Genomic DNA, 20,101 nt, shown 5'->3' with positions numbered 1-20,101 from the left:
CTAGTTACAGATAGGTAGCCGTGTTGGTCTGCCATAGTCAAAACAAAACAAATTCCTTCCAGTAGCACCTTAAAGACCAACTAAGTCAGTTCTTGGTATGAGCTTTCGTGTGCATGCACACTTCTTCAGAAGTATCTGAAGAAGTGTGCATGCACACGAAAGCTCATACCAAGAACTGACTTAGTTGGTCTTTAAGGTGCTACTGGAAGGAATTTGTTTTGTTATGTCCTGCCCTGTTTGCTGTCAGGCTCTGACTCTGATTCTGAATCTGTGAGCGTCAGGAGAAGAGGCTTTGGGTTTTACACTAGCTAGTATGGTGATAGTGTTAGCATATCTCTCTGTACATATGTATCATTACTTCAGACACCAGAAGAATTGTATATAGTAGATAGCAGTGTTTAGCTTTGTCTTGTGTCTGGAGACAAGGAACACTTTACTTTGAACTGTGTGGGAGAGGAGTTTTCCCCTTAATCGAGGACTCTGGAAGTAGCTATTTTAATGAAAACAAGAAATCTTAAGACTCTGCTGAGGTTCCATATACTGTACTCAGCTGATACATCACACTAGTTGACTTGTGGTTGACTTCCACAAGTCACTAACATTTCTCCTCATCTGGCATGGAAGATAAGTGTTTGGAAGTAGCTTTTGTATGCAGAACTGATATGCTTCCTTGCAGTGCTCAACTGGACCCCACATAACTGGACGTCACTACTGAGAAGGCCCTCTGCCTGGTTCCCTGTAACTTGGCTTCTTGCAAGGAGGGAACCACCAGAAGGCCCTCGGTGCTCGACCTCAGTGTCTGGGCAGAACGATGGAGGTGGAGACGCTCCTTCAGGTATTCTGGACCGAGGCTGTTTAGGGCTTTAAAGGTCAGCACCAACACTTTAAATTGTGCTTGGAAACATACTGGGAGCCAGTGTAGGTCTTTCAAGACCGGTGTTATATGGTCTCAGTGGCCGCTCCCAGTCACCAGTCTAGCTGCCGCATTCTGGATTAATTGTAGTTTCCGGGTCACCTTCAAATGTAGCCCTACATATTTTAAAAATCTATACTCAAAAATTTAACATGTAACTAGGACAAACATGTTTAGAAGCTTTTTTGTCACACAGGTACACTCAGTGGAGAGCCAACATTGACTGTCGATTCCAACACATGCTCACTGGATCACAAATCTTGTGTATGAAAGGGCTCTTCATCCCTACCTCTCCTTACTGAAACCGCAATCTGATTTTGCATTCCAGGACTGCAGGTAGCTCAAATAAATAAGCCTGTTTTATTCCAAGTTTACAGAGAGAAAATATATTCTGGCCATCAGAAAATTTGGGGGAACTGGAAATTTTGGTAGATTTCTTCAATAACAATGCCAAATTGGTTGCTAAATCAGTCTTTTCAATATCTGGGATTTTTAAAAAAGATACATGTTCTGTAGATTTCAAACTAATAGGTATGAAGTACCTGTGGTCTCACAGCTTTTTCAGCCTAATGTCCACTCTGATTGACTCAATAGGAGGCTAATCTGTCTACCTTTTTCCTTACTGCCTTTGCAAAGTAGCTGAAATGCTAAAGCTTTTGTGTCTGTTACATACTCTTCCCCTTGTAATCATTACTTCTGGTTTTCCCCAGGAGATTCTGAAATTCGTACCAGTCCTCCTTTTGTGCTTCTGATCAGTCATCAGGAATGTGGGGGGTTTTTTTGTTTTTTGTTTTTTTTTGGTCTTGTCCTGACTGCATTCAAATATAACTAGGGAGAGCCTCAGGCTGTATGTTTGTTATCCAGCTATATCAAACCTGCATTTTTCTGGTATTTTCTGGAGTAATTTGTTCTGGTATAATCTGTCCTAGACCTACACCTTTTTTCTTAGTGGACTCACCAAACCTGTACCACAGAGCTAATGGTAAAAGGAGTCTAAATCTAGATCGAGAGAAGGGGGCTTGGCAATGGAGCATGAAGATATCAGAGAAAATAACCATCATTGTCTTTTGAGCAGGCATCTTTTAATTTCATGGCTGCTGTCAGGCCTGCTTCTTGGGAGAAAAGCAATGACAAACCTAGACAGCATCTTAAAAAGCAGAGAAAACACCTTGCCAACAAAGGTCCGTATAGTTAAAGCTATGATTTTTCCAGTAGTGATTTATGGAAGTGAGAGCTGGACCATAAAGAAGGCTGGTCGCCGAAGAATTGGTGCTTTTGAATTACGGTGCTGGAGGAGACTCTTGAGAGTCCCATGGACTTCAAGAAGATCAAACCTATCCATTCTGAAGGAAATCAGCCCTGAGTGCTCACTGGAAGGACAGATCGTGAAGCTGAGGCTCCAATACTTTGGCCACCTCATGAGAAGAGAAGACTCCCTGGAAAAGACCCTGAGGGCACAAGGAGAAGGGGATGACAGAGGACGGGATGGTTGGACAGTGTTCTCGAAGCTACCAGCATGAGTCTGACCAAACTGCGGGAGGCAGTGGAAGACAGGAGTGCCTGGTGTGCTCTGGTCCACGGGGTCACGAAGAGTCGGACACAACTAAACAACTAAACAACAACAATCATTGTTGCCACATCCAGAGTTTGAAAGGGCCTCTGAAGATCCTCCTCCTCCTCCTCCTCCTCCTCCTCCTCCTCCTCCTCCTTCTTCTTCCTCTTCTTCTTCTTCTTCACCCAACATGGTGGTCTTGGATAGCCAAGTATGCTTCTCCATCATTCCTGACCGCCTGAGCTGAGGAAACATTGCCAGTCCTAGACCTTAATGCAGGGGTGGGCGTTCCTAGTGAGCAACTGAACAAGGATAGAAGCATGTATGCCTGGCCCTCTTAGTGTAATGTGAACTGGGTTGAATTACACAGTGCTTGGGCCCATTTCTTGAGTGAGCACATCCCTCATGCTGCTGGATACTCTAAGATAAGGGTGTCAGGTGCACTGGGTTACCATAGCAACACCAGCAGGGGCGAGTGTATGACTTGCTGAGACATTCACCATGGTCCTGGAACCAGGTTTGGAGACTAAGCTCTGCTGAAACCTGATTCAGTTTAAGCCTCAAAACTATGGTTGTGAGTCTGGCCTATACATTTCATGATCTTTTAAATTTACCAGTTGGAATGTCCATCCTTCCTTCCTTTTTCTGTTATATTTGCAAAAAAAAAACCCAACAAACAAAAAAACCCCACCAAAGGACTGTATCCTTTGTGTGTGTCATTGTTTGTGTAAGAAATGATCTATGTTTTCATTTATCGCTAGTTAAGATTTTAAGAGGCTCTGCTGGAAATGTCAGAACAATTTATGAAATGAGGTTTGGTTTTTTCGTGTTTACACGTATAGGAGGCAAAACATCATTTGCTAGTAAATTATGGAAATGGGGATGACATTCAGACACTTACAGAAGGCACTCAGGTGACTTTTAAAATCTTAAGAATTGTGGATCAGTGCCAAAGGTCATGTACACTACATTTCTGCATCTTATTCCATCATCTGCATTTTAAGTGATGTCTAAAATGTGTTAAAAGGTGGTTGCTATTTTAAATGGCAGCTGCTTTCAGATAAAGACACCTTTATAAGATTGATTTGTGAAGCTCATTTTCTAACCTTTTGAACCTATCTGCCAATTACCTTTAGTCTGCCTTCCCCAGCCAGTCAGTTCTCTCCACGACCAGACACTGAGAACTTCTGCCTGATGCTGTTGTGACCTTGAGGAAACCTAAAAGGTCTCAACATGCCACAAGCTTAGTAGACCACAAGCTTAATAAGAGTCAACAGTGTGATGCACCAAGGGCAGAGTTCTTTCCAGATCTGGAGCCAATAAGCACACCAGTGGATGAAGAATAAGTAATGCTTTATTTGCATAAGGTTAATAGCAGCAGAGGGACGTGGGTGGCACTGTGGGTTAAACCACAGAGCCTAGGGCTTGCTGATCAGAAGGTCGGCGGTTTGAATCCCCATGACGGGGTGAGCTCCTGATGCTCGGTCCCTGCTCCTGCCCACCTAGCAATTCGAAAGCACATCAAAGTGCAAGTAGATAAATAGGTACCGCTCCGGCGGGAAAGTAAACGGCGTTTCCGTGCGCTGCTCTGGTTTGCCAGAAGTGGCTTAGTCATACTGGCCACATGACCCGGAAGCTGTACGCCGGCTCCCTCGGCCAGTAAAGCAAGATGAGCACCGCAACCCCAGAGTTGGCCACAACTGGACCTAATGGTCAGGAGTCCCTTTACCTTTACCTTTACCAGATAGCAGCAGGCATACAAAACACAAATTATAGCATACCAGACAGAAGTCACACATCATCTCGCCTTCAGCTGCCTGGAGCTCCAGGTAGAGCAGTGAGAGAGACCCCGGCCGACAGTCTCACAGCATCTGGTACCTCGACCTGTGAAGAGCCCCTTTAACCTACAGCTTTTATAGCCAACTTTCATTAACTTGATTGTACCTGGTTAGCAGGCATCACTCATGATCAGCCCAGGAGACGGGTTGTGACTCAACAGGAATACAGAGCAGATGAGAGTCTCCAACCCAATTCACTGCAACTGGGTATCCTCCCCACTAGCCAATCAGCACTTAGAACACAGGAGACCCAGGCAACTCCTGACACAGGTGTGTAGAAAACAAGTCATACCAGCATGAATTGGCACACTTTAAACCGGGGGTGTAAAGGGAAAGAGACATGTCATCTAACTCCTCGAAATTACAATGGTCGCCGCCTGCCTTTGTTGGATCAAAGATTGGATAACCTTGGAAAATACTGATCTATTAGATTTAGAAGGGTTCAACAATAGGTTCGGTTGGCACGCCTACTTGTGGTTAAATAAAGAAAAGGTACATAAAGGGTTTTCAAGCCATATCATTAGAGGACCACTGTATGAAGTTTGGGAGAAAAATAAAAAACTTTTAGAATGGAAAACACCCTGGTGGTTATCACCAACGGATATTTTAATAATTAAAAAAGCAAATATGGAAGGAGAAAGATTGACCTACGAAGACCTACTGATAAGATCTGAAGGCGGCTGGAAACTGAGACCATATGAGGATTTGAAAGGAAAATTAACAGGCTGGCTACAATACCATCAAATAAACGCAATATGGACGGAAGATAAAAAAGTAGGAATGAATGAAAAGAAATCCAAATTTCAGATAGAAATAATTGAAGGTAAAACTAAGTTATTATCCAAAATGTATGATATACTATTGGAATGGGACACCAAAGATGAGGAAATAAAGGAGGTTATGACAAAATGGGCAATGGACCTGGGATATAATATAGAGTATGAAAAATGGTCAAAATTATGGAATGACAGAATAAAATTTACGGCAAGAGTTGCACTTAGAGAAAATTTGGAAAAGATGATATATAGATGGTACATTACACCAGTAAAATTAGGAAAGATGTACAAAACAGGAAATAAGGCCTGTGGAAGTACAAAATAAAAGAAGGCAATTTCTACCATATGTGGTGGACATGTGAGGAAGTGAAGAAATTTTGGGACTTGATTTATAATGAGTTAAAAAAAATATTTAAATACACCTTCCCTAAAACACCAGAGGCCTTTTAACTAGGAATAATTGGGGATGAAATTAAAAAAGAAGACAAGATTTTGTTTCAATATTTGGTAGCAGCGGCCAGAATACTAATTGCACAAAACTGGAAAAGTACAAATGTACCAATGGTGAAGGATTGGCAATCAAGATTATTTGAATTCGTTGAATTAGCAAAAATGACGCAAAAAATTAGAAACCAAAAAAATACAAAGTTTATTGGTGACTGGAATAAATTTATGGTTTATATTGAAGGAAACCACAGAAACTTAAAAACTATAGCAGGTTTGTTATAAAACTTACGATGTGTAAATCATTAATAATTACCAGCTGCAGAAAATGGAATCTTTTATCAAGAAGCCTGAAATCGGGAGGGAAGGAGGTCAATGGGGGTATAGAAGAAAGATCTAGATATTTAAATATATAAAGTTTTAAAGAGAATTGTAACAGAGATAGATGCTATTTGGGGTTAGGTATGGGTATGTTTCTTTCTTGTTTCTTTCTTCTTTTTCTCTTTTCATTTCTGAAACTGTTTTTGTCTTTTGTGTTCTTTTTCTTTGTTTTTTTTTCATTTTTTGTTCAATGTTGTAACTGAAACTTAATAAAAAGAATTTAAAAAAAGAAATTACAATGGTCATCCGCGTTTCCCCTGGAGGGGGGGGGCAGCTAATGCTCTTCTAGGCTGCATCAACAGAAGTATAGTGTCCTGATCCAGGGAAGTAATAGTACCACTCTATTCTGCCTTGGTTGGACCTTGCCTGGAGTCCTGTGTCTAGTTCTGGGCACCACAATTTAAAAGGGATATTGACAAACTAGAGGAGTGCAACCAAGATTATCAAGGGTCTAGAAACCAAGCCTTGTGAGGAACAGCTGAGGGAGGGGGTTGGGTATGTTTAGCTTGCTAAAGAGGAGAATGAGAGGAGATATGACAGCCATCTTCAAATAGCTAAAGGGCTGTCACATGAAAGATGGAGCAGGCTTATTTTCTTCTGTTCTGGAAGGTAGGACCCGAACTGATAGATTCAAGTTACAAGAAAGGAGATTCCAACTAAACACCAAGAATAACTTCGCAATGGAAAGACAGTGGAACAGACTCTATTGGAAGGTGGTGGGCTCTCCTTTCTTGGTGGTTTTTAAGCAGAAGATGGATGGTCATTGTCATGAATGCTTTGGTTGAGATTGCTGCATTGCAGGGGGTGGGACTAGATGACCCCCGAGTCCCTTCCAACTCTACAGTTCTGAGATTCTATGATTCAGAAGAGCTCATTCTCTGGAGGCAAGGCAAGGACTGACTCAACCAACTCCATCTAGGGATGGTGAAGAGGAACCCTCTTCTCCACCACTGCCTGAACTCTACCTACCTCCAGTTCTGAGGTCCTCCTCTGACAGATGCTGTCAACCCTGCACCATCCAAGATGGTGCCATGAATATTGTCCTATGAGCCAGGCATGCAGGCAGTTGTCTCTCTGGTCACCTCCAGAATCTCCTCGCTGCTCACAACACTTTGATAAAGAAAAATCTTGGGGTGAGAGACTACTCAACAGCCCATCTCATTGGGGTACAAGTCCCCCACGGGTCCATGCGGTCAGGAAAAGAAGGAAATTCCAGCCAAGTAATTTGGAGCAAGGACGCGGGTGGCGTTGTGGGTTAAACCACAGAGCCTAGGGCTTGCCAATCAGAAGGTCAGCGGTTCGAATACCCACGACGGGATGAGCTCCCATTGCTCGTTCCCAGCTCTTGCCAACCTAGCAGTTCAAAAGCACGTCAAAGTGCAAGTAGATAAATAGGTACCACTCTGGCGGAAAGGTAAACAGCATTTCCGTGTGCTGCTCTGGTTTGCCAGAAGCGGCTTAGTCATGCTGGCCACATGACCTGGAAGCTGTATGCCGGCTCCCTCAGCCACTAAAACTAGATGAGCACCACAACCCCAGAGATGTTCAGGGGTCCCTTTACCTTTTAATTTGGAGCAAAACAGCGGTCGGTAGACCATGATCTTTATTGTTGCACAAAAGGTCCCCACAGGATTAAGGAACCCAGAGCATGGGGCAACATTGACTTTTAAAACTTCCCACAATATCCCAGGATACAGTTCATACAACATCAATGATTCATCATCTTTACATCACTGACATGTCACAAAGGGGAGGGGTAGACAGTTCAACCTTGTTGATCATTGATGATCATTGATACATCATCTTTACATCACTGACATGTCACAAAAGGGAGGGGTAGACACTAGTTCAACCTTGGCAAACATGTCTAGAAAAGTCCTTGGTACAAGATTAGCATAGGCAAAACATGTCCAGGGACCTCTCAAGTACCCACCATCAGAAGACAATAGAGCTCCCTTTGCACATTCATAACTTGGAGCAAGTCCGGTGATGGGCTTTTGGAAACTAACAGCTCAGCATTTGTCACCCCTGGGCACTTCCCTGGGTGGGGTGTGTGTACATATCCTCATGCTTGAGGGATTATGGTAGGAGGTGGCAGGAAAAAGAGTCCTTTTCCCAAGGGCAAAATGGCGTTGGAATGGAGGAAATTGGCAAAGGGGTTGATTTTAGATGATTTATAAAGCTAGGTATCTTCCCTGAGCTGCCAAGTCAAAAGAATACATTCAGGCATAATATCTGTAACATTTAACAACTTTAAAGATGTGTTGTCGCCCCCCCCCCCTGTCATTTCCATAACACTTTGATGCTTCTCTTCCAATCTTCACCTCAAGCCAGTGATTCAGCTCTTGGGGAGCTGACTATAATACAAGGGATTCCTAGGATCTTTCTTCTTCAGATGCAGACTCCAGCCTTCTGTCTCTCCCAGCTATTTCTGGTCAGCAGTCTCAGTCAGTCACACACACGCCTCCACAGTGGTAAAACTGGCCTATTTGTGTTCAGGCAACCTACCCTTCAAACAAACAGACTTCAGTGGAATAGAATACTTCCTTTTACCATTGTTGTTTAGTTGTTTAGTCGTGTTTAGTCGTGTCTGACTCTTCATGGACCAGAGGACACCAGGCACTCCTGTCTTCTACTGCCTCCCGCAGTTTGGTCAAACTCATGTTCATAGCTTCAAGAACACTGTCCAACCATCTCGTCCTCTGTTGTCCCCTTCTCCTTGTGCCCTCAATCTTCCCAACATCAGGGTCTTTTCTGGGGAGTCTTCTCTTCTCATGAGGTGGCCCAAGTATTGGAGCCTCAGCTTCAGGATCTGTCCTTCCAGTGAGCACTCAGGGCTGATTTCCTTCAGAATGGAGAGGTTTGATCTTCTTGCAGTCCATGGGACTCTCAAGAGTCTCCTCTAGCACCATAATTCATAAGCATCAATTCTTCGGTGATCAGCCTTCTTTATGGTCCAGCTCTCACTTCCATACATCACTACTGGGAAAACTATAGCTTTAACTATATGGACCTTTGTTGGCAAGGGTATGTCTCTGCTTCCCCTTCCCCCCTGCTTTTTAAGATGCTGTCTAGCCTCTTACCATACAGTGGTGCCTCGCAAGACGAAAAGAATCCGTTCCGCAAGTCTCTTCGTCTAGCGGTTTTTTCGTCTTGCGAAGCAAGCCCATTGACGGCTTAGCGGCTTAGCGCTATTAGTGCTATTAGCGGCTTATTGGCTTAGCGGATAAGCAGATAAGCGGCTTAGCGGCTTAGAAAAAGGGGGAGAAGGAAAAAAAACCTGCAGGAACTCTAGCAAAGCAAGCCCATAGGAAATTTGTTTTGTGAAGCACCTCCAAAACGGAAAACCCTTTCGTCTAGCGGGTTTTCCGTCTTGCGAGGCATTCGTCTTGCAGGGCACCACTGTATTTATCTGTAAATGAAGTCCCAAGACTATATGTTTGTCTATATGTTTGTTTTTTGTTTTTGTTTTTTTGCATGTTCATTTCAAAACTTTGGTTCATTTCTGCCAACCTGACAGAGAAAAGCATAGGGCAGCTAATTAAAAAGTTTCTAAATGTTGTGATTCATCAGCTGTTTCACATTTTGGGGAGGAGGGATTGAGGTGAAGTAACTACTTTCTGATAAACTGCCCTTCTCTGCCAGTCAATTAAGGCTTGACCATGTCATCCTGTCACTTAGGAAGCCTTTTATAGCACCATTATGCAAATCACCATTATGCAAATCTTCCACCTTGGCAACATGTTCCCTTCCTGGTTCTGTGCCTATTAACAGATACAGTAGGAATGAGGAGCCCAGAGGTTGGCAAAGTGGCAACAAAGTGATAGAGAGATAAAGGTTCGAGCCCAGGACTAGGCACCCTAAGGCCCGGGGGCCGAATACGGCTCAATCACCTTCTCAGTCTGGCCTGCGGACGGTCCGGGAATCAGCATGCTTTTACATGAGTAGATTGTGTGCTATTATTTAAAATGCATCTCTGGGTTATTTGTGGGGCCTGCCTGGTGTTTCTACATGAGTAGAATGTGTGCTTTTGTTTAAAATGAATCTCTGGGTTATTTGTGGGGCCTGCCTGGTGTTTTTACATGAGTAGAATGTGTGCTTTTGTTTAAAATGCATCTCTGGGTTATTTGTGGGGCCTGCCTGGTGTTTTTACATGAGTAGAATGTGTGCTTTTATTTAAAATGCATCTCTGGGTTATTTGTGGGGCATAGGAATTCGTTCATTCCCCCCCCCCCAATATAGATAGATAGATAGATGATAGATAGATAGATGATAGATAGATAGATAGATAGATAGTCTGGCCCACCACATGGTTTGAGGGACGGTGGACTGGCCCATGGCTGAAAAAGGTTGCTGACCCCTGTTCAAGCCCATCTAGAGTTAGTCATAACAAAGTCTCAAAAGCAGTGAAAAAAGCTGTGATTGGCTTCAATATGACTAAGTCACTTACTTATTTCAATGGGACTTTGTTTCAGTGGGATTTTGGCTGGATTGGAGAGGGGAGATTTCTGTGCCCAGAGGTGTACCTAGGGTCTCTTGCACCATTGACAGAGAGCTGTATCGCCAAACACATATGTTTTGTTTTGTTTTAAATGATATTTATTAAGATTTCAAAAAAGTTACAAGTATATAAAAAAAAGAAAAAGAAAAAGAAGGAGAAAAAATACAAAACACAAAAAACAATTATAAACCAATCAACCTTTCCATATCCTGACTTTCATTTGCTTGTTTCCCTGACCTCCTCACATCTCCCTTTTTTGTATTCTGGTTCAATTAGTTATTTCAGCAAATCCTTTCCATTTTTGCTTTTATCTTAATAATTTATCTTAATATATTATAGCTTTACATTCTCACCTGTTAACAATCCATCTTTAAATACTCCTTTATAGCATTACTGCTAAAACCACATAACTTCATTCCAACATCCTTCTAACATTCCTTAATTTTACAATATTTCTGTAAATAGTCTTTAAATTTCTTCCAATCTTCTTCTACCGACTCTTCTCCCAGGTCTCAGATTCTGCCAGTCATTTCCGCCAGTTCCATGTACTCCGTCACCTTCATCCGCCATTCTTCCCGGGTGGGCAAATCTTGTGTCTTCCTATCGCCAAACACATATGCATCATACACTCCAGCGATCTACGTTCATATTTCCTTGCCATTTTCCTACTGGTCAGCTCCTGGTTTTTGTCTGAACTCGCAACCTTATGCAGATAGCTGGTGACAGATTTCTAGTGTGATTTTTGAGCTCTCCCCTTGGCCTGCCCCCTGCATCTGTCTATGCCGTTGTCCCTTCATCACTTTTCAGGGATGATTCACAACCCAGTAAGAGTCTCAGACGCATGCCCCTCATCCTTCTCCATGCAGAGAAAGTTGCAAATGAATATGAGATTTCATTGATCCCATAATGTATTAATGCCTTTCTCCATTTCAGGATGGTAGCAAGTTGTGAGGTCATTCATACAGTTCATTCCAGTTTGCTCATTACTTTCTTCACATAGGTAGGCATACATTTGTTTGGAATTTTGCAGGAGAAAACTGGCTGGATGGATGTTTTAGACTAGATAATTGGTGGCTAGGGAATGGGGTTAAGCAGGCCCTCCCTCTTCTGGCTTCTGGGCACCGTGTAAACCTTACTGTTGCTACACCCTTCTTCATCCTGGCATGCTGCAGCAACTCCGCCAGATGGAGGTCAGGTGAGTGGCACAGCCTGGTCATGCTATCTGCTTCTGCCCTTTTGTTGTTTAGTCATTTTCTCATGTCCAACTCTTCGTGACCCCATGGACCAGAACACACCAGGCACTCCTGTCTTCCACTGCCTCCCGCAGTTTGGTCAAACTCATGTTGGTAGCTTCCAGAACACTGTCCAACCATCTCGTCCTCTGCTGTCCCCTTCCCCTTGTGCCCTCCATCAGGATCTTTTCCAGGGAGTCTTCTCTTCTCATGAGGTGGCCAAAGTATTGGAGTCTCAGCTTCAGGATCTGTCCTTCCAGTGAGCACTCAGGGCTGATTTCCTGAAGAATGGATAGGTTTGATCTTCTTGCAGTCCATGGGACTCTCAAGAGTCTCCTCCAGCACCATAATTCAAAAGCATCAATTCTTCGGCTAGCAGCCTTCTTTATGGTCCAGCTCTCACTTCCATACATCACTACTGGGAACACCATAGCTTTAACTATACGGACCTTTGCATAGCATATACTGAAACTGAAAAGTGTCAGGTTTTCCAAAAAGCATGTTGTAAAACTGGAATACTAGGGTCACAGAGACGTCTTTTCCATTGCAGGACTTTGTGGTAGTGTCAGGCAGCAGATGAACCAACCCCCACGGCTGGTCACCAGGAATGGACAAGACAAGGGAAAGTCCTTGCCATCTGCTTTTATCCAATATTCACAGAGAGAGGGGCTTGAGAATGTGGCCTCTCGGAATAATGGCGTTGCTCCGAGTAAATCTCCCCTCCCCTTCTCTCCCACCACCTCATTTGTCATCCCTTCTATAGTTGGCTCTGAGGGCCCTTTGCTTCTGAGCCCTTTGCTCTCCTATTTTTAAGGCTCACCGGATTCTGGGAGATGGTGGGTCTGGAATGCTTTCTAGTGATAATGTTCCAGCCAGCTGCTCCGGCTCTGCCTCCTTCTCCTATCCCATTATTTCCCAACTTTCCATCTTATCTTCCTCTGAGCTGTGATCTTCCTCAAACCCCTGTTGCAATTCTGAACTGTCTTCTTCTTCTCTGGAAGGGTCAGGCTGGGGAGGCGGTCTCAGGTAGCTTTTCATCAAGACAATTATAACAGTCCTCCAAAACTGCGTAATGTTTTCTTGCTTTCTGGGCATACAAGAAGCACTGAAGGAATTAAGGAATTATAACAGTCCTCCAAAACTGTTTAATGTTTTCTTGCTTTCTAGGCATACAAGAAGCACTGAAGGAATTAAGGATGTAATAAGCTGCAATATAATAAAGGTAAAGGACCCCTGACCATTAAGTCCAGTCGCGAACGACACTGGGGTTGTGGCGCTCATCTCGCTTTACTGGCCGAGGGAGCCGGTGTTTGTCCACAGACAATATTTCTGGGTCATGTGGCCAGCATGACCAAGCTGTTTCTGGCGAACTAGAGCAGCACATGGAAACACCGTTTACCTTCCCGCCAGAGCAGTACCTATTTATCTACTTGCACTTTGATGTGCTTTCGAACTGCTAGGTTGGCAGGAGCAGGGACCGAGCAATAGGAGCTCACCTCATCATGGAGATTTGAACCGCCAACCTTCTGTTCGGCAAGTCCTAGGCTCTGTGGTTTAACCCACAGCGCCACCCGCGTCCCAAGCTACAATATAATGTATAGCTAATTATTTTCTTCCCTGATCCTTCAAGGACTTGGCCTTACAAACATAGGAAGTGGCCTTTTCCTGAGTGAGACCATTGGTCCAGCTTGCTCTACATGGACTTGGCAACGGGTCTCCGGAGGTTTCCTGGGATTTCCCTGCTAATACAAAATAAAAAAATTCCTTCCAGTAGCACCTTAAAGACCAACTGAGTTAGTTCTAGGTATGAGCTTTCGTGTGCATGCACACTTCTTCAGATACACAGAATACAGTTAATGCTAATACAGTTAGCTCTTTTGAGCACATGGTGAGAAGCAGTTCCAAATTTCCTTGAAAGATCCCAGCTATTTAGATCCTCCCTGTTCTGGTTTCTAGAAGGGGTTTTTTTTTGGGGGGGGGAGAAAATGCCTTGGTCACCCTGGTGGAAGATCTGTGCCAGGAGATAAACAGGACGATTGCACCCTGTTGAGGGTATGCTGGGACTCAGCAAGGAAAAGCTTGCCTCTGTGCATTGTGCAGAGTGTGTGAAAGGGCCCTTGAAGAGGCAGTGATAAGAAGAGAGCGAGACAGGGTCAGCAAGGCACCTGCAGCTAAACGCTCACTCAAACCCAGCAATCAAAGTATTCTGATAAACCCTTAATGAAAAAAGATGAGAGTTGCTGTGCTTCACGTTGCATTTGAGAAGCTTTGGAGCACTGTTCTTGTCAGCCGGTGCTGAACTGTGAGGCACGAGCCTCCGAGCACTTGATCAAATGGTGCCTGCTGCTGCATGTTGTCTCTTGCAAGTTCCCTGGGAGGGTTGCTTTTACGGAACTGACACAGCAAAGTCTTGAGTTCTGAAACGGACTTGCCCTCTGAAGTGGGAACACTCTCTGCATATAATGCCATGTGAAGAAAGTCCAACTCAGCTCTCTGGGAGGGAGCACTGAAATCAAGAAGAATCAAGATGCACACGAGGAAAGGGGCTTCAGTTAACCCCTTCCTTGCACCTGTGTGGTCAGTTTGTTTCCTCAGTTCACCCCACCACACTGCCAACTTTTGTGTGTGCATATATGTGTGTTAGCAAAGTACTGGCAAAATCCTCCCTTTCCCTTCAGATTGCACAGTGGCTTGGCAGCTGACTGGAATGATTTGCTTGCTCGAAGAATGTTGACTTTGGAATGGGAGTCCGAGGGACTGCAAACAGTGGGTATAGTTGTGATTATATTTGCGTCTCTGAAGCTGCTGCATTTGCTCGGACTGATTGATTTTACAGAAGGTAAAGTGGTCACTCTGGTTTGTGCTGTTTGTAGGTAGAGAGTGTCTGGTGTTCTAAAAGAGGCTGTGTAAGTACATTAGCTGTTTGGGGTGCAAAATCTGTAGATGCTATTTGCCAAATAACGTATCATTTATGAACTTGTGGTTTGTATATTATTATTATTATTATTATTATTATTATTATTATCCACTTTATAATCAGTGAAGTTTTAAAGTACTGCATTTTGCTGCCTTTAACATATGCATTCATTCATCAATCGCAGCAACCTTTTAAACCCAGTTGAAAACTTTAGAACTGGAACTAACTTTCTCCACATTGGCTTATATAAATGAATCAGGTACTTTCCTGATTCCATGTTAATGATAAAATTCATTTCTTTCCTGAGCAAACGACTTCTAAAAACCACTTTGTATGCGTTCCACTACTTTATCATTTCAGCACAGCAGATATATAGGTTTAGGAATTACTCTGTGTCGATCAATATTTCAAGCTATGCCAAAGTCCTGGTTGCAATATGAGTTTTTGCAGCGGAAAAATAATATAATTGCATGCATTTGTATTGACTTACATTTTCTGTTGGAAGAATTTCAGTGTATAGGAGCATTATATGTTTAAGGGGAACTTCTTACTGGATTCAGCAGAAAGCTTTTTAACCACTGGCAAATAACTAGGGTCTACTGTTTATATTTGTAATTTGCAATATTTTCTTTTTGTTTAAATTTAGTCCTAAAATGAATATTATACACAACTCTAATTTATTCATAGTTTAGATATGTGTAACCATTTTATATATGCTGCAGATTGCTTTGAAATGTGTCAAAGGAAGTGATTCATAAATAAAAACAGCAGCAGCAACAATTTCTCTGTGTTGTGGGAAACCAAAACGATTTGATTTCCTAGTGATTAAAACTCTTTCCCAAGCAACCCCAGTTCATTTTATTAGAAGATGCAGAGGCTGTAACCATGCAACAAATGTCTAAAATCCGTATTCTCTCTGATGTTTCCCTTTGTATAGAAGGGGCTCTGCTTTGTTGTCAGTAGTAATGTGCATAATCAGTGCAAAAGTGACTCCAGAATACTTTGTTTATTTTAAAGCTTGTTACATATCTCAGTAGTTAATCTGAAAGTGGTGTGAATTTCTGACGGTGGCAAGAGCATCGTCCTGCTACTAAAGCCTATGCTTTATAGCCACCTTGAAAAATTACTCGTGATCCTGTTTAATTCTCTAGCAACGTAGCAGGATTAATATCTCATGCCAGATGAGATCAATCAATATTATTTGTGGAGCAGGAATCAGGGGGCAGTCTGGGAGGGACATTATTTTTGGCAGCCCCTAGATTGTGGAATTCCTCCTAACAGAAGTGCATCTTCCATCATTGTTATATAGTTGTCATATGCCCAGTGACGGTACGCACCCGTCCCTTCCCCCCTTTGCCTGCCTCCTCATCCGCCGCCACCGCTTCCTGCCCCAGGACGCATTTTGGTGTGACCGGCCAAAGCAAGTCTACTACAAAGTGGTGCGGCTAGGACGACTGTTTTCTTGACATGCAAGCCAATCTGCTCTGCCACTTTGTGGTAGAGCAAAGCAATCTGCCTCTACCACAAAATGGTGTGGCTAGAGTGTCTTGCAGGGATGCGGGTGGCGCTGTGGGTTAAACCACTGAGCCTAGGACTTGCCGATCAGAAGGTCGGTGGTTCGAATCCCCATGACAGGGTGAGCTCCCGTTGCTCAGTCCCTGCTCCTGCCCACCTAGCAGTTCAAAAGCACGTCAAAGTGCAAGTAGATAAATAGGTAGCGCTCCAGCGGGAAGGTAAACGGCGTTTCCGTGCGCTGCTCTGGTTTGCCAGAAGTGGCTTTGTCATGCTGGCCTCATGACCCGGAAGCTGTACGCCGGCTCCCTCAGCCAATAAAGTGAGATGAGCGTCGCAACCCCAGAGTCGGTCACGACTGGACCTAATGGTCAGGGGTCCCTGTACCTTTTACCTTTAGAGTGTCTTGCTAGCTGCGGAAAGGAGGAGGCGGGAAAAGTTGGTTGATCTAGCCACGCCACTTTGTGGTAGAGGTAGACCCACCAAAACACCTGCAGGGAAACAGCGGCAATGGAGGAAGAGGCAAAAAGATGTGGTGGTACAGCGTACCATGGCATACCACCACATACCGCCTCAAAAAACCTGTATATGCTAAAGATACACCTCTTTCCCTTGGCCTTGCACAACACACAAACACATATATTAAGACCCACCTTCCTCTTGTGACTGTAATTTTTAACATTGTTTAAACCTGCCTTAGGACTTTGTGGTGAGGGGCGGGTAAGAAATTGAATTAATAACAGCAGTAGCAGTAATAGCAGACTCCATGACCTCTGCAGTATTTTTCATTCTATAGAATAAAATGGATAGTGGCTATAATCCGTTGCCCCCTCTCCTCACCAATGTGCAAACAGTGGAAACCCAGTGAGTGACCAAAGAACAGGCATGAAATGGAAGAGCCTGGCATATTTCTCTCCCTGCTCTCCAGCCACATACAATCTGTTCAAGTAGGACTGGGCAACATCTGGTTTTCAATATCATGATATATCACCTGCTAAACATCATGATATACTGATCTATCATGATGTCTGAACTACAGTGGTGCCCCGCAAGACGAATGCCTCGCAAGACGAAAAACCCGCTAGACGAAAGGGTTTTCCGTTTTTCGAGGCGCTTCGCAAGACAAATTTCCCTATGGGCTTGCTTTGCAAGACGAAAACGTCTTGCGAGTCTTGCAAGTTTTTTCACTCCCCCCCTTTTTCTAAGCCGCTAAGCCGCTAATAGCCGCTTAGCGCTAAGCCGCTAATAGCGCTAATCCGCTAACCCACTAATAGGGGTGCTTCACAAGACGAAAAAACCGCTAGATGAAGAGACTCACGGAACGGATTATTTTCGTCTTGCGAGGCACCACTGTATGTGGAGGCATTGGCTGGTTTCACGTTTTTTCCTGCATCATGATTTTTGCATAGTACACACACACACACACACACACACACACACGTCATGTTTCATGATATACCAATTAGTTTCCGGGCCCAATTCAAAGTGCTGGTTTTGACCTATAAAGCCTTAAATGGCTCAGGACTGCAATACCTCAAGGACCTCCTCTTCCCATATGAACCTACCCAGACCCTGAGATTATCTTCCAAGGCCCTCCTTCGTGTGCCTCCTTCTCGAGAGGTCCGGAGGGTGGCAACACGAGAACGGGGCCTTCTCTGTAGTGGCTCCCCGTCTGTGGAAAGCTCTCCCTAGGGAAGTTTGCCTGGTGCCTTCATTATATACCTTTAGGCACCAGGCAAAAGCCTTCCTTTTTAACCAGGCCTTTGTTTGACCTGATCGACATCCTGTACCCTTTTAAAATGCGGCTCTTTTTGGGGTGTGGGGTGTTACTGGGTTATTGTCTTCACTTTGATTTTATATAATGTGACCTTTTATGTGAACTGCCCTGAGACCTCTGGGTATAGGGCGGTATATAAATTCTAATAAGAATAATATATTGCCCAGTCAAAAATTATGAAACCGATATAACAATATTGACTTCAAACTTGTTTTGAATGATATATTGCCTAGCCCTGCTGCTCAGCAGGAAATAAAGATAGATGCTCTCATGAAAATAGGAAAAAAAAATAGCCTGGAATTGGGCACAAAGCAACAATAAAATCTGGGCAGGCGGGAGTCCCTAATTCTGTGCATACATTTTATGATACTTCTGATGAATCAGGCTGTTTCATATGCTGGAGCTGAAACCACAACATAACTGGCCATAGCCAAGACCTTTGGTGTGCTAATGAGTGCTTAGCATGCATTTCACACCCTTTGAAGTCGGAAGGTGGGCCAATGGCTTCTGCTAAGTTAGCCTTCTGCCTCTCTGACCTCAGCTGTAGTGTGAATTGATTACAGAAAGTGTTGAGTGCAAGGGAGCGTGTTAACCGTATTCCTGCTGGGGGAAAGTCAGCAATCCCAAATTGTGCTTATTGTAAGGGAAAGATGGATGGGATGATAGCTGAGCACAGCATTCTAGCAGCGCAGTGAAGGGAATAAGAATGGAGAAAGCAGGGGATTCTGGAGATGGGGCAAGTCCATTAAAAGGGTGGAAGAGTGGGCAAACATGCTGTGGGCAATAATTTGGTTCACATTAGTTAATGTGTGGCTTGGTTTTTATTTTAGTTAACTCTTCACAGCAGCTTAGAAACAATTCTAATAAGAGTGGTTTGAATTGCTAGCAGCTTCCAAGCAATTCTATTAAGAGTACAGTGGTACCTCGGGTTACATACACTTCAGGTTACAGACTCCGCTAACCCAGAAATAGTACCTCGGGTTAAGAACTTTGCTTCAGGGTGAGAACAGAAATCGCGCAGCGGCAGCGGGAGGCCCCATTAGCTAAAGTGGTACCTCAGGTTAAGAACAGTTTCTGGTTAAGAACGGACCTCCAGAACAAATTAAGTTCTTTTTTTAAAAAAATATTTTTATTCAATTTCCAATATAAAATTTAAACATACATTTTCAATATTGTCACAAATACATATTTTTGACTTCCTTCAGCTCATCCGCGAATCTTCCATTTTCTAATCTTCTATCCGCAATTCTAAATTTAACATTGCCTTTTATTTTAAATAAACCTATTCCCTTGTTCCCTTTTTTACAACGTTTCTAATACTTATTTCTTCACAAAGCTTCTTGTAAACCCGCAAACGTTGTTTGTTCATCACATATGCTTTTCATATAGTCTACAAATTTACTCCAGTCATCGGTAAACTTGTGATCTCGTCGGTTTCGAACCTTTCCTGTTAATTTGTCTAATTCTGCGTCGTCCATTAGTTTCATTCTCCGTTCTTCTATCGATGTTAATTCTTCCTGCTTCCATTTTTGGGCCAGTAGTATCCTTGCCACTGTTACTGCATATAAAAATAATTTATGATCCTTCCTATTTATTTCATTTCCAACAAATTAAGTTCTTAACCCAAGGTACCACTGTAGTTTGGATTCCCTATAAGCATATTAAACCATCAGATTCACTATGGACTCCAATTCCCGACACCTGGTTCATGAAATAATGTATCTGAAGGTATAGAAATACAAATGGTAGCTACTTTGCACAGCAATTTTTTACTCTTCCATGCATGCAAATATTATTATTTAATTTTTATACTGCTTAATTTATTAAAAATATCTTGAAGCAGTATACAGAAACTGAAGCCCCAACAGACAACTTAATCAAAATATTACAAAAATACACAGTTACATATAAAAATGTTACATTAATACAAAGTTACACACGGGCATATACATATACATAGCATTTTCCTTCTGACACACCCTCCCTCTCAGCCTCCAGATTCTAACCCAAGATCTTAGCTCACCCACAAAATTCTCACAATGAGAAGACTTCCTGGAAACATCAGACATCACCCTTGTCTAACTCTAGACTTACTTTTTATGGGCAGGCCCAAGATGAGTGGTACTTTCTCAGGCTGCCCACAACTGTGTCCCATTCGGCTTCACTTTCCACACCCAGTTCCAGCAGGTTTGTTGAATTTCCCAGGGGGTCCAAAGGATGGGAAGAGGGTCCCCCTTTACTCACAGCTCTTTCTTCAC

The 20,101-nt window shown here is 43.3% G+C and overlaps 1 protein-coding gene across 12 annotated transcripts in view; it reads left to right on the top strand.

Annotated features, from left to right (window-relative positions):
- Positions 1 to 20,101, top strand: part of KCNIP4 (potassium voltage-gated channel interacting protein 4) — a 405,833-nt gene that overhangs the window by 279,004 nt on the left and 106,728 nt on the right. The window contains exon 1 of one of the 12 annotated variants that reach the window (XM_081876474.1): positions 14,061 to 14,214. The exons of 9 other annotated variants lie outside the window; for them this stretch is intronic. Coding sequence is in view for 2 of the 3 variants with exons in the window: in XM_081876477.1 (XP_081732603.1) it covers positions 14,365 to 14,476 (112 nt within the window). In the remaining variant the exon portion in view is untranslated. Of the gene's footprint in view, positions 1 to 14,060; positions 14,215 to 14,250; positions 14,477 to 20,101 lie in introns of those variants that run through there. 2 more of the 12 variants (XM_081876477.1, XM_081876484.1) reach the window with 2 other exon arrangements.

This window comes from Podarcis erhardii (genome assembly GCF_964252035.2).
Source record: "Podarcis erhardii genome assembly, chromosome: 9".
NCBI classification, from domain to species: Eukaryota; Metazoa; Chordata; class Lepidosauria; order Squamata; family Lacertidae; genus Podarcis; species Podarcis erhardii.
The sequence above is the reverse complement of the archived record's forward strand: the minus strand, read 5'-3'. Positions and strand labels throughout refer to the sequence as shown.